The sequence below is a fragment of the Cyanistes caeruleus genome, chromosome 4, assembly GCF_971803275.1.
Source record: "Cyanistes caeruleus chromosome 4, bCyaCae1.hap1.1, whole genome shotgun sequence".
NCBI lineage: Eukaryota > Metazoa > Chordata > Aves > Passeriformes > Paridae > Cyanistes > Cyanistes caeruleus.
Genome location: NC_141704.1, coordinates 33,065,356 through 33,079,107, shown reverse-complemented (window position 1 = coordinate 33,079,107; position 13,752 = coordinate 33,065,356). Strand labels below are relative to the sequence as shown.

Here is a 13,752-nt window from a genome sequence, read left to right as displayed (position 1 = left end):
ACAGCAGTAAATCTCTGCGGCTGGGATGTCTGGGCAGCTCTCGCTGCAACTCACTGGAGAGGGCCCAAACCCAGCCGTAGAGAAGGCCACCTCCTGCAGAGGAGGAGGAAATCTATTCCAGATACTGGCATGGGAATGTGCCATGAGGACACTCACCTCAGCTCACATTTGATCTGCACCCAGCCAGGACTGCGTAGGAATGACCAGGGATGGAACCACTTCTCCACAGTCTGCAGGCTTGAGCATAGCACCTCCAGCCACAAATGCAGCACCTGCTCACTGCAACAATGAGGTAGAGACCTGTTACTCAGCTGCAGCCAGGGAAAGAAACCCCATCCCTCTGGAATAGTCTATTTTCAGCCCAAGTCTTGACCCCCACCCACAACCCTGTTCCCAGTGGGAACAGGATAACCCAGTAAACTTGTGTGAGCCACTCCACACAATAGGAGCTTCTTCCTCCAGCTAGGAATCAGGCCAGCACAATGCACAAGGAACAAGTCTCACCCACTAGCTGCAGTTGAGAGGGGGGGAAAAATGATGCTGTGGCCTAAGATTGAAACTACTGCTGCCCATAAACCCACTGTCCCTCCCCAAGCTCTTTGCACCCAAAATGCTGAGGGTACCAGGGCCAGATGACTCACTTGAGTCCTACACAGATGAGAGAACGAAGCTTCACATCCATCTGTGCATGTGCAGCATCGTGCGTCATGTTCACAGCCTGAACTGCCTGTAAGGGAGGGAAGGTATAGTTACTGCTGGGCAGCCACTTCAGCAACACGGCCAAATGCTGCCCTCCCAGGAGCTCCTGCCCTCACCAGTGCCCCCTGCTAGCACCAGAGGGGCTAAGGGAAGGTCTGGGAGACTCTTGAGCATCTCCCTCCAACAGTGTAAAAGTAGGAGCTGGGCTCTGGCTGGGCTTGGGGCAGCACTCACCCGGTAAAGCAGCTCCTCTGGAGTGAGGACTTTGCCATCTTCATCAAGCCTGTAAAGATCACAGCAGAAACCCAGCTAGCTCCAGTCACCCTGGGCACATGCAGGCCTTTCCTGCTTCATACCCCAATAGCTCTCGTGCTGCTGCTGAGCCCAGAGGTGCTGCTGCAGCCATGAGAGAGCCAGATACAGACCCAGAAGCAAACACAGGAGCCCAGGGGATGGGATAAGAGCCACTGCCAGCCCCAGGTCAGCACAGGCACAGCAGCCTGCTGACACCACAACCACAGGAGGCTGGGGCAGACCATGAGCCTTGCCAAGGTGCAGAGCAGCATCAGCTTGATGAGCACGGAGGAGCAGGGCACAGACCTGTAAGTCTTGCAGAGCACGAGGCGAGAATACACGGAGTCAAAGTCCCGTTCCACTTCCCGGCTTGCAGCCTGGAGGAGCAGAGGGACACTCAGCACACCTGCCCTACAACCCATCACCTCAGCCCTCTGGCAACACCGCCCCATGAAAGGAACTGGGACATCTCACCTCTTCAATGAACAGCCAAGGGTGGCAGGCCCCCCCCAGCAGAGATGGCTTCTTCAATCCATGTTCAAATATGGACTTCAAGGCTGGACAGAGTGTCCCTCGCACCAAGTCTGTCACTCCCTCTGTGACAGAGTCATCTCCAGCGATGGAGTACTGAGGAACAGGAAGAGCCAACTCTAAGGGGGCAGAGCATGGAGGTGGTCCACTCACCTACACCTCTGCACAGACCAATTCCACTCCCAGGTGCCTGCCAGAACCCCTTCCCCAGCCCTCTACCTGTCATGGTCTTGCATAAGGCCCCATGTTCTGTGCTACTGTGGGGGATCTCTTGGGACCTTTGTGTTTAGGTGGTGCCCAGGAGACCACACAAGTGATCATCATCCTGGCAGCATTCAGCACATACGAATGTGCTGGTGTGATGCTGACAGCTAATGTATGGAGAGGAACTTGCACTGAGGGTCTCTGGGACTCTGTAAGCTGCTAAAAGTTAAGGCAAACAACCAGATAGGAATTTCCAGGTCAGGGGGTACACCACTTTGAGGTGTCATGCTGACACTGTTAACACTCCCATGAGTAGGATCCTCTCTGTTTCCACAGTTAGGAGAAGAAACACTCAGCAGTGCAGGGTATTTCTATGTACAGAGAGGTACTTCGATTACATCTAAGGAGCCAGCCCTGAGAGAGGGGGAAGGAAGCAATATGTCAATAGCAACATCTCTCTGGGAGCTTCTCTCGGGGGTCTTGAGTCAGCCTTTGAGCTCTTCCTCAGTCCCCAAATACTGAGAAGAGAGAGAACCAGGCCTTCTCCACTTCCCCTGAAAACTGCTTATGTCAACAGCTGCTAATGTTTGTCTCATGCACACTACCCCAATCTTGAGGACATACTGAAGTATCTGCTATAGATAAGTGCCATCCCATCACTGCCAGTTGTAAGAGGAACTAAGACAGATTGTCCCCTTAGGTGTAGCTGCTTGGGGAGAATTTACTGTCATGGTCACAAAGCATGAGCAGAATCCATGGGTACAGCCTCAAAGGAGTAAAAGCACACAGGAAGCTGGGAGCAGACAGAAACACTGCCTTGCTTCTCTCCCTGCTGCTCTCTCAGCTTTCATCTCTAGGGTCCTTGCAACCCCAGGCATCCCACACAGGTGTCCTCTGGGGCCCTCATTCTCCACTTGGTCAGCATGAGGAAGTTAAGCAAACAGGCTTAGGAAGATAAGCTGCCTGATCACATCACAAAGCACTCAATGGCCAGAGAAAGCAAACAGAATGAAGGAGGGAAATCTGGCTCTTTTAAACTTTTTTTTTTCAGTTATAACTCTTTTTTTTAATGTGAAGTTTTTTGTAGTTTTGGGGTTTTTAAGTACCTCTTTACTCCGCTCATCCAAGATCTCCACAAATTTTGCAGGAAACCAACCTACAAAGAGTGAACAAGGAGTGAACAAAGAGATGAGCCTAACAAAGATACTGAGAAATCCTTACACAAAGGATTATGTGGATTAAAGGATTCTCAGCTCCAGTGGGAACTGAGAATAAATCAGAGTTCATAGGGCCCACCCCCAATGAAGGAAGCAAGCAAACTCAAGATCACAATACCTAAGGCAGCTGCACAAGAAAGCCAATTGCAGGACACTGCCTACACGCAGCAGTGGTGACATGCACCCAACCACCTCGTACCAGGAGGATGAAGCCTAATTGCAAGTAACTGCTGCATGACTGCTTTCATACGTTTCCTTTGCCCCTGGCAGAGCCTTTGCTGCCAGAGCAGTTGCTGTAGATGAATGGATGCTCTGCATCTGGCCCCACTCTCCCCAGTGCAACCCATCATGTTCTCACCTCTCAGTCCATTCAGCTCTCCCACCCAACAGTGCTCATCCTTCTGGGAAATAATCTGAAAAAGAGGGAGTGGAAAATGCCAGTTGAAGAGGTTGCAGTGGCAGGAGGGGTACAGCTGCCTGGCTGTGTGTCCACGAGGAACTGCTTTCTTCTCAACTGCTTTGCCAATGTTCTCACATAGCCCAGGGCCTTCAAGGACACAAAGCTACTGTGAACATCCTCTTCTCCCCAATTTCAGATGGGATGCTCACAGTTAAATGCAAATGGATGCTTTTACAGCCTTACCACAATTTGTTATGCAGCGTTAAACTGGGACTTGAGCTGGACCAATCCATCTTTTGCACAGCTGTACAGAAGCCAGGAAAGGGACTTTGTGGTGGAAGCGAGAATGACCCACAGGACAACACTCACAGGAACACACTGCCCCATCTGCAGGCAGTCCCTAGGAGCACCAGCTGCTTCTCTGGGCCCTAACTGGGCTCTGAGCTTATCTCCTCCCTTCTTTCCCTGCAGGGGAGGTAGTTTAGTCCCAAACAAGCTGGGTCTGCTTGTCCCCCCAGGTGCCTGTCCCCAGGCTGACACACCGTAATGATGTCGTTCTTGCGGAAGCCCAGCTCATCGTCATCGTGGCGCTCAAAATCCAGCAGTGCCTTGGCTCGGCGGCGCCGGTTGCGGGAACAGGCCACGTAGTTCTCGTGGTCCCGCTGGTGGCTCTCCATGCTGTAGTCTGGGGTCAGATCCTAGCAGGCATGCACATGAGAGCAGAGAGGAATGAAAGTACATGGGTGACTCCCAGCTATCTGACAAAGCTTGCCTGCCCCTGTTCCCAAACCTTTTCCTGCTCCTAGCCAGCAGACAAGCTGTCAGCACAGCCCTCCTCCACCACAGATAAGATTAAGCAAGTCTCACCCTCCAGCCATTACACCTGGCATGTTCCTTCTCAAGCCCACACTTGAGGAGCATTTGAACAGCCCTGTCCTGTGCTGAGCACTCAAAACCCATGCCTGGAGTACACAGCAGTGCAGATCCAGCTGTTTCCACTTACAATGACACAATTCTTGGGATCCACACACTGGAAGTGCCGTGCCACCTGGAGAATGGCCTCACGCAGGTCAGCCACCAGCTCTGTCTGCTTGATGTTCTTGGCTTTCAGTGCCTCCAGATCATCATCCCCTGGTGGAGTCCATGCAGCCAGAGGGAAGGCGAGGGAAGGAAAGCAAGTACATGGTATTTATTTTTTTGTTACTATTAGAAATTACAGGTTCTGAAGAAACCAAAAAAGCCTAACATCAGAAGTACCTAAACTAAGGCAGGTACTTACTGCCAAGCTATTCAGTAAAATAAATAGCAAATACCAATTCGACTGCATCAAATTTTAAGGAGATGATACTTCAAACCGCATATGGAACTGGAATATGTCATCTTTGATCTGTCTGGGAAACACAGTATACCAAGGTACTACTTTAGAGAAGTGTCTACAATATGTCACTACAATGTCCGCTGAAAGGTGGGACACAAGACTGGGGAACTTGTAATAATTCACTTCAACTGAAATTCTCTTGAAACTGAATCAGGTTTTGGTTGAATTACTTCTGATATTTGTATAACTCACAGGCTGAGAGCACATCCTTCACTGAGTCTTGGAAAAGATTTAAAAAAACAAGACAGCCCACTTTCCTCGGCCAGTCATGAAGCCAGAGCCATGAGAGACCTCAACCTCCCTAAGAGCCAGACTTCAAACATTTGGGGTGTATAGAAATGGTCATGAGCCCAAAGTAAAAGTTACCAAAGCATCTTTCAACTATCACTAACTCCCCCAGGAGTTTTGACAGCCTATGTCTATTAACTTTTGCAGAAAGATACCTGATGGGATGGATTCTTTAGACAGTTAATGTATCTGAATGCCTTAAATACTGGGTATGTGATGTTAGGGAGCAATGAACTATTTGCTTCTTTTTCTTAAAAAAATTTTGTATTAAATCCAAAGTGCACTTTCATGTATCTATTTTTGCTCCCTCAATAATATACTGAAGATGTGGTAGTTTGAGTAACAAAATGAACACTTAAACAAATGTATTTTTCACTGAACTCTGATGTTTATACAAACACAGCTTTTATTCAGGAGCCAAGTAAATCATTGGCTAGCAAATTATCTTATGCTTATCTTCTAGCAGCATTATAGAAAACAGTATGAATAAAGTGTGGCCTGAGCTACAGCTGCTACAAGAGTTATAGACACACTAAGCTTCTACTAATTGAAAAGTTATTAACAGTATCTTTTAATCATGTCATCCTAATTAAAAAGACCCAAACTTTAGGAAGGCAAATAAAGGCACAAAATTAGATATAAAATTATTTTATAATTGTTTTCTATTTGCTACATTAAATTATTTGAGATACATCAGAGCTTAAGAGAAAACTGAACCTTGTTTCTGGATTAGAAAAATTGTGGGGCATAGTTACTTTTGATCCAAGCAATAAAAAAATAGCAAAATCTCATCCTCTGTATCCAGGGGTAGGTACAGAGCATGCAAGAACTCCTACTATTCAGAGATGCAAAAATTGCAAATAGACAGGTGAGCACGTAGACCTCAGGGATTCCTCGAAATTTCATGCTGCTAAAATAGACTGTAACTAGAGAAGAAACTAAACCACAGCTACACTACCTCTGTGGGCTGCTCTCATTTACATAGATCATTGATTCTTTCTGTCATCTCTCAGTTCCATCTGGTCAAAATACCATGCTCTTCCCTCTGTATTCAGATCAATCCTAGCCCAACACAAGCAGGAGACGTGGGAAGCAAGTTCCATACTCTCCCACCTTAGAGTGGGCATGGTACAGAGGAAAGCAGCTGGTGTGTCCCCCAGATCACCTCACCGCACTCGACATGTACACTTTCAAACTTCAACACCCACATTTCCAAACAGGAAACCAGTGCATGATCAGCCACACATGAGGAGGCTCTACTTTGAGCCTGCAAAGACTGATGAGCTGCATGGCTCTGCACAGGACAAACTCTTCTGCATTCCCTTTGTGCAAGCCCACACAACAGGAAAACTCTTGCACGTTCTGCTCTCCACCAAATTACCTTTCGTTATTTCTTTCTCTTACTGCATTGTAAATCTGCTTCAACTCTTTGAACCTCGACTACAGAAAGCCCTGACCAACCTGATCTAGCATGAGCAAGAGGCTGCTTCAAGAAGGAGATGTTGGAATACAGGCACTGAGAGGTCTCTTCTAAATAGTACTCCTGTGTTTCTATGACTCCTGCCCAAGTTACTGCCACATCTGAATTCACTCTAAGGGAGAAGAATTAAGCTCTGGGTAAGTTCTCATTCCCTCTCAGATGAGGGCTAAGTACCAGTTCTACACAGTAACTATCACAGGCAGCAGACTTACATTTAAGATTGACTGTCAGTTCCCAGTAAAGAGTGAATTTATCACATGCAAGCTTTCCTTCCTCTCACTTGGGCTGAATTTTTCCATTGTGGTCAACTGCTGCAGGATGACAACTTCTCAGTTTTAACCAACATTTTAAATACTAAGAATAATGTTACGTAAAATACATGATGGCCATTGTACAGAAGCCCCACTAAAATGAGAAAACCCTATAAATTATCTCTGTTCTACCACTGATATATTTTGAAGCTTGAACTTAAAGTTTATCTTTGTGCATAACTCACTATCACCTTCATAAAAATACTCAAACTGTCAAGGAGGCTATATGAGACACAAGAAAGGTGTGTGTGTGTGGCAGCCAAGTTCTCTGCCAGTTCAGTCTGTACCAACTGTATGATAACATTACATACAAAGGCTCTGAGTTTAGGTTGCACAAGCAACTTTCCTGTGTTTCTTCACTTCTGCATGCTTGACTTTACAGTAATATGGGTATTCTACCATAATTCTTCTATATAATGCTTTGTGTGCTTGTAGGAAGCCTGTGACAATATATCAGCTTCCTGGAGAACATCAGAATAGCTCCTCTCTGGAAAGACCAGTAAAGCCCATTTTTAGATTTATTCAAGCCATTTCAACCACAACAGGAACACTGTCTGAGCCCTGTAAATTCAGTATGTTGTCTTCTTCCTGAAAAACAATTCCTGTGGTGACATGTGGCAATTTCAAGAAGGCTAGCCAATTTCAAGTAAAGTGATGACAGTGAGGCTTACAGCAGAAAGGTCTCTTATGGACTCAAGAAATAAGTCACTCTTAAACCCCTACAAATGCTATTCTGACTGTGCCCTTTCTGGACATATGTTGGCTTGGCTCGTAGGTGAAGAAAATTAATAGTAAAAAGCATTCACAACATTAAACTCTCGGAATAAGTAAGGGAAAATATAATGATGCCTTCATTTATAATTTTGATGTGTGACACACTAGACATCCTGCCCTGTCTCAGATCTTCAGAGATGTTCCTGAACTGAGAAGAGTAAGATCAGAGAGTACCACATCCAGCCTGTGGACCGCATAAGGTCTGCCAGGAAATGTGTTTGACCTGTTGGTCAGTGCAAGAAGGACATTACATTTGGGCTGAACTGCACCTCCTGTTGGTCGCTATTCATGGACTGTCTAACCTAAAATTTACCTTCTGAGCTCAGATCAAAGAAAGCAAGAAGTAAACTGCACTTCTTCCCTCTCATCCTTCAGTCCTGACTCCCTTCTCTCCAATCCCTCTGTCCCAACGTTTCCCTGCTTTGCCTGCTCCCCTCCTTCCTAAGCTGCTATAGCTACCAGCTACACATGAAAGGCGCAGGATTATCCTTACCGAAAAGCAGAGAGGTGATGCCAGATTTCCTGCGCTGAGTCCTGCGCCGCACAATCTGTGGGAGAGGGAAGAGAGAGAACAAAGTGCACACATTAGGACAGATTTCAGAAATAAAATAAAGCAACCCTCCACACCAGTCAGCTCTGGGCAAGGGGTCCTGACAGCTACAACCAGCAAGGACAGGCCAATGAACTGGCAATTTCAGACAGGAGTTGTTCTATTCCTAACACATTGAATCAGCTCTACTGCTCCATGTGCAACAGGTTATTTATACCTTAATTATTACAAAAGCATAATTGAAGTTCAAGAATCAACCACAATCCATGCAAATAATTTTAACTCTAATTCTGTTTGTTGTAAAAAGCAGTTCCACATGTGATTGTATATAAATTTCTAAGTGAATGGCTACTGCATTCTAGAATTGCCTGAGTATCTTGTATGCAACTGTAGATTTTAGTCCAAGATTAAACACAGGTGCATTTTTAATTTGGCTTCTCAAAAGCAGCTGCTGCTGTTTTCTGACTCTACCTTCCAAGGTTATTTTAGTGTACCAGTTTCTTACTAATGGATTAAATCTAGTTCCTACTCTGTGTGCGTCAAGCAGATTCTGCCAAAAGTGTATGTTGTTTCTTTTAATTTCCATTAATGAAATGCATCACGTTTCTTCATCACTCTCATGAATGATAATTACAATCACTGCTAATATCCCTTTCATCTGGGGATCTATCAACCAGGACAGATCTGGCAGCATTTCATTGGTACAGAACTTCCCAATACATTTTCTTCACTGCGTAACAATTACCCTGGAACCAAAAATCCTCTCAAACAGGAGGACCTCTTGCTCCTTGGTGGGAATACTTAAGGAGTGGCAAAAAGGGAGCAGCAGAGGCAGTGGGACTCTGTGCACTCACTTTGGATAGATTGTTGACAGTGGTGCTGGAGTTGAGCAGCTGTCCCTGCTCAGCGATGAGATAGGCCAGGTGTTTGCGGCGCTGGGTCTCCACCGCCACATCCGTCAGTGAGCCAGCCACGCGCATGGCCTCTCGCAGCAGCACATCTGCATCTTCAATCTGGCTCGGGATGTCTGACAGCGTGTTGAAGATCGAGGCAGAGTTCTCGGACTGGATCAGCTCATCCTCCTGCAACAACAGTCTTATTTGCCTCGTGGAGGGGTGAACATGATAGCTGTGCTCCCGAGGCTGCTAGATGCAGTTTTACATTCAGTGTACAGCCTGGGCAGGTACAACTAGAAAATTCCATGAAAAAAACCTTCAACAGAAAAAGTCCTAGCTACTCTTGAGAGGGGAACAGCATCTTTTACTACTCTACTGCACTCTCCTCCCAGAATTGTAGCTGGCATTTTTTTGAATCACAGCATTTACTGTTGAAATGAAATCAAATCAGCATGGAAAACCAAACTCAAACCTATTCTGCACCAACCACTAGGACTGGTCACAGCAGGGATCTTGCTAGAGATAAGAGAATGGGAGCTACATTCTAGAGCACTTACCCTGTCAAACTTGCTCTGCCTTCCCCTTACTCCCAAGCAGGATCACCCTTGCCCTTCACACAGCAAACTAAATACAAAACTTTTTCACATAGAAAAGGAAAAGATCAGGCCAGCAAAATCAAATGCAGACAGAACAATGCTCATCTCTTAGAGCATTCACACAATGCCATCCAAAACTTCCCAGATGATCACAACTTTGGCTTTCTCTTTCCTTCTAGATTGTGCAAAATTGAGAGGTATCTCGGTTTAGGTTTAGGTAAGATGGACCCTCAGGCTGGGATTTAGACTGATTAAAGGGTTGTAGCTGATGAGGTTTAATTATGTGGCAACAAATGAGATATGCCCAGGAAGCAGCAATCTCTAATTTTTGTGAAGTGCCTTAGAAGTTTTTCACAGCCTCCAGTTCCGAAGGCAGCAGGAAGGTGCCTTCCCTAACACGCTCCCAAACCACATACAAAAGTGGATACAAAATCTTCTTTCCCCTAAATCTCAGAATTAAACACTAAAATACTATAAAGGAGGGAGAGGAGTTGGGAATTACCTTCATACTTAGCATGCCCAAAGTGACTTGGAACAGCACCAGAGAGCCTTCATAGAAGAAGAGGTCCCAAATACGCAGCAGCAACTTGATGTGGACAACACTAGCGAAAGAGGTGAGGAACCAGTGCAAGGTGATCAAGGAGAGCTCTGTGAACAGAGACATGGAAAATAATCACAAGAGAGGAAGACAGTCAACCAGTGAAGGTGGATTCTCTTAAGGGCTTGCCTCCAGGGTCAGGAGGTTTCCTCCTCTCCCTGATGCTCCCCTTTGTGAAAAAAGAACAATACTCTTTTGTCTGCATGTTACCCTGGCAAGAAATTTCTAGGGCACACTTTTACCAATGTCGTGCTCCTGAAGCAGCTTGTCCAGACGGGGCAAGTACTGCACGATGAGCTGCCGCAGAACACGCTGGTCTGTCTGCACACCCATGAGGGTGGTGCTGAAGTAGGAGGCAGGAACCAGTTCCTCAATGATAGCACACATCATCCAGAAGGCATCTTCCTCCTCCAAGAAGAGCAGCAGAGAGGCAGCCACCTAGGATTTTGAAGGAAGAAAAACTGCATGTTCTAAGAGAAATAGAACTCTTTCCCCACTTTCTCACACAGAGAGATGGACCAGTATCTAGGTGACAAAAATCTTCCTTCTGCAGGATCTCTACTGCAGTCTCCACTGGAGGGATTTCTCCTCAGTACAATGACTGCCCCCTCCCCAACAGATGGACCAAATATCTTTGGATGTGTGGTGCTATTCTGCTGTATCTTCCTTAGGAAAAGTATTCCAGGTGGAAGGGATTTCTCTTCAGCTCATCTGGAGACCACAGTATCTGGCAGCACTACCTCAAAATCATTCACTCTGGTGTAGCAGCTGGAGACAAACTGATCTCTGTCACAAAGACACTCCGAAAGCAGCTTACCATGCCAGTGCCCTGACAATATCCAATGTCTGGGTAGAGCCAGGCAAGACCCCGTAGTATCCTGCGCAGCCGTGGCACCCCGATGCTGTTCATGTTGGAGAAGCAGGCGTTGCTGGGCATTGTGCGTAGCAAGTCCTTTTCAATCTGTCAGGCAGCCATAAACAAGGACAGAGTCAGCTTGCAGCATCTGAAAAACTGACTTCAGCTGTCTGCACTTCCCCTGGCCCCCTGCCTCAGGGAGCTCTGCCTCTCTATACCCACCCATAAGTCTTCATGCATCAAAGGAGGGGTCCCTGTCCAAATATTTGGGGTCAATTTAACAGCCTTCACTGATATGTGGGAAAATGCCAGTGCAGATAGTGGCTAGCCAAATCCCTAGAAATACTTGTCTAAATTCAGACCTTGGTTTCACCATTGACAATAGGAAACATACACTAGCTGGGAATTACATCTGCTTGGATTTCAAGCATGGCTTCCCAAAGAACGTATTCCAGAGAAAAACCAATGACCTGGCCAAATCTGTCAGATCAAAGGAAGAGGGAAGACACCCTTTAATAGTCTGACTGGTGTTTAGAAACTTTGTGCTCGAGTGAACAAAGACAGGTCCTGAAAGCAGCTGCCACAATCTCAACAGAGGTGCATCTGTCAGCCTTTCACCCTTCCCTTCCCTCAGTGAGTACCAGGATGCTTGCTGAGATGCAACTGCAGCACTTTTCTAGTCTGCAAGTAGCATGGATCAAACCCTTTCCCTGGTGTCCTAGGCAAGAACAGAGCTAAACAATTGCTATTCCAACAAAACAGAGGAGAAATCTGCCCCACAGGATTACTCTTTAACAGGATTTAACCACACATCATCTCAACTGCCCCTGCTGCAGGTGTCAGGCAAACACCCTGTCTTCCTCACACAGTAAATCCTGCTCTTCTTCCCACTCAGCACCAGGAAGTATCTCTTACCTGTTTGGCAGCAATGGTTTCATCATTAGAGCTGTTTTTCACAATATCTCGATATGACATCTCTGAGTTCCTCTTCTTCTGCAAAGCCCCTGAAAGGCGCATCCACAGCTGGGGGGACAGGGTGAACAGAGATGGAAGCCACTCAGCCACAGAAAGCCATAATCTGGCACCCTCTCAATGAAGAGATCCCATTCCATGATCTCTTACTGCAGGCAGGAGTGCCTGCCCAGAACAGGCAGCGCTCTCACCTGTGGTCTCATGCTGTGTGGAATGCCGGCCAGCACCAGGGAGCGCAGCTTGTCTGAATGTGGCAGGGTGACCTCAATTTTGTCCCAGGTGAGGTCACCCACATCATGGTTGTGTGTGAATTCCAGATGAGCCTGCCACTTGAGCCTCTGCTGTGGCTCTTCTGTCAGTGGGACACCCAAAAGCTTGCTGGAGTTTGGCTCAGCACCGTCTGCTTCAGCAAAGGGAAGAAAAAGGAATGGAGACAAGTGAGAGAGGGAACAGGAGAGGAAATGGACACACAGCAGGGTGGGGAATAGGATGGCCATATGAAAAAAGCCCATTCAAAACATTTGTATTTTCCAGTCAGAGCATGGAAAGGCAGAGGTTGGTCTCTAACTGCCTACTCCATGCAGCAAATTTTATGGTAATAAGCGAAAGGCTTGGGACTTTGAGAACTAAGAAGCTGTCAGCAGGCTTCTAGTCTCTACTTACTCATGATTTAGAGCACAGTGTGGCTAGAATTAAACCAGATCCTGGCAGCAGTTATCCTGCTGTGCTTTGTAAAGATCTGTAAATCAGGCTGACAAAAGCATAGCAAGCCTCAGAGCTGGGAAGCAGAAGCTATATGCTCATGGAAGTAATGAGGTTCAAAATGAGAACTTTGGGGATATTTAATCACCAAAAATGCTTTAATAAGGACACTTCCAAATTCACAATGAGAGAGCACCTTAACCTGAAGCTGGCTTCCTAAAATAGATACTTTAGCACAAGGACAGGTTTCACATAAGGCACTCCATCCTTCATCATATAATACATCCCAACAATGCACTCCAAATCTTTCTGCTGATTTTATAATGCACAGATCTATCAAATGTTCTGGCTGAAAAAATCACTGTGCTCTGGCCTCATCTTCAGGTCATTGCTTCAAAGAGGATCCTCTATGACTCAAGGTGCCTCAGGGCACACATGCAAACAACTTCTGCCCTTACATTGTATAGCCTGAACCCTGAGAATGACCCCCAGAGCACATTAAACAATTCCTATATCTCCCACTCCTTTCCCTTCCTCTTTGCTCAGCTTCAACAGCGCTCCCATGCCTCCTTCTATTTGGCTGCCTACCTCCATAGCTTGCAGAAAAAATAGGATGTAGCTTTTCCCCTACAGTTTGCCCCACACTTTGCTGAGATGAGCAGAACATAACACCACTCACCTTGGCCATGAGTATTTCAGCAGACAGCAAATTTCACTGTGCCTGCTATGAGCCCTTTTGGTGTGTTGAACACAACAGAGATCCCACTGTGAACTGGGAAAGTTGCCCTTCTCCAGCATGCAGCTGCTAATGGAAATGGTAACTCCTCAACTTTTCTCCCTCTTTCCCATGGCACTTAAGGAGATGGAAATGACTGCTGCATAGTCTATGCTCTGGACTTCCCTAAGTCCAATGCACTTGGTTACAAGTGGTAGGATACAGAAACAGGTGGGTAGACAAGACTTAGCACAGAATGGCTGCAAAATCCTGTCACACTTGAAAGCATAT

General features: G+C 46.4%; 1 protein-coding gene across 12 annotated transcripts in view; it reads right to left on the bottom strand.

Annotated features, from left to right (window-relative positions):
* SGSM3 (small G protein signaling modulator 3) overlaps positions 1-13,752 on the bottom strand; it is a 29,558-nt gene that overhangs the window by 3,644 nt on the left and 12,162 nt on the right. For 6 of the 12 annotated variants that reach the window (XM_086885675.1, XM_086885677.1, XM_086885673.1 and 3 more), the window contains 16 exons: positions 12,236-12,447; positions 11,988-12,095; positions 11,034-11,177; positions 10,459-10,654; positions 10,121-10,266; positions 8,981-9,208; positions 8,070-8,124; positions 4,349-4,476; positions 3,888-4,043; positions 3,304-3,358; positions 2,835-2,884; positions 1,468-1,620; positions 1,300-1,370; positions 934-982; positions 642-727; positions 157-279 (listed from right to left, as the gene is read on the bottom strand). In XM_086885675.1, the coding sequence (XP_086741801.1) occupies positions 157-279; positions 642-727; positions 934-982; positions 1,300-1,370; positions 1,468-1,620; positions 2,835-2,884; positions 3,304-3,358; positions 3,888-4,043; positions 4,349-4,476; positions 8,070-8,124; positions 8,981-9,208; positions 10,121-10,266; positions 10,459-10,654; positions 11,034-11,177; positions 11,988-12,095; positions 12,236-12,447 (1,960 nt within the window). The remainder of the gene's footprint in view (positions 1-156; positions 280-641; positions 728-933; positions 983-1,299; positions 1,371-1,467; positions 1,621-2,834; positions 2,885-3,303; positions 3,359-3,887; positions 4,044-4,348; positions 4,477-8,069; positions 8,125-8,980; positions 9,209-10,120; positions 10,267-10,458; positions 10,655-11,033; positions 11,178-11,987; positions 12,096-12,235; positions 12,448-13,752) is intronic. The other 6 variants (XM_086885681.1, XM_086885682.1, XM_086885680.1 and 3 more) reach the window with 1 other exon arrangement.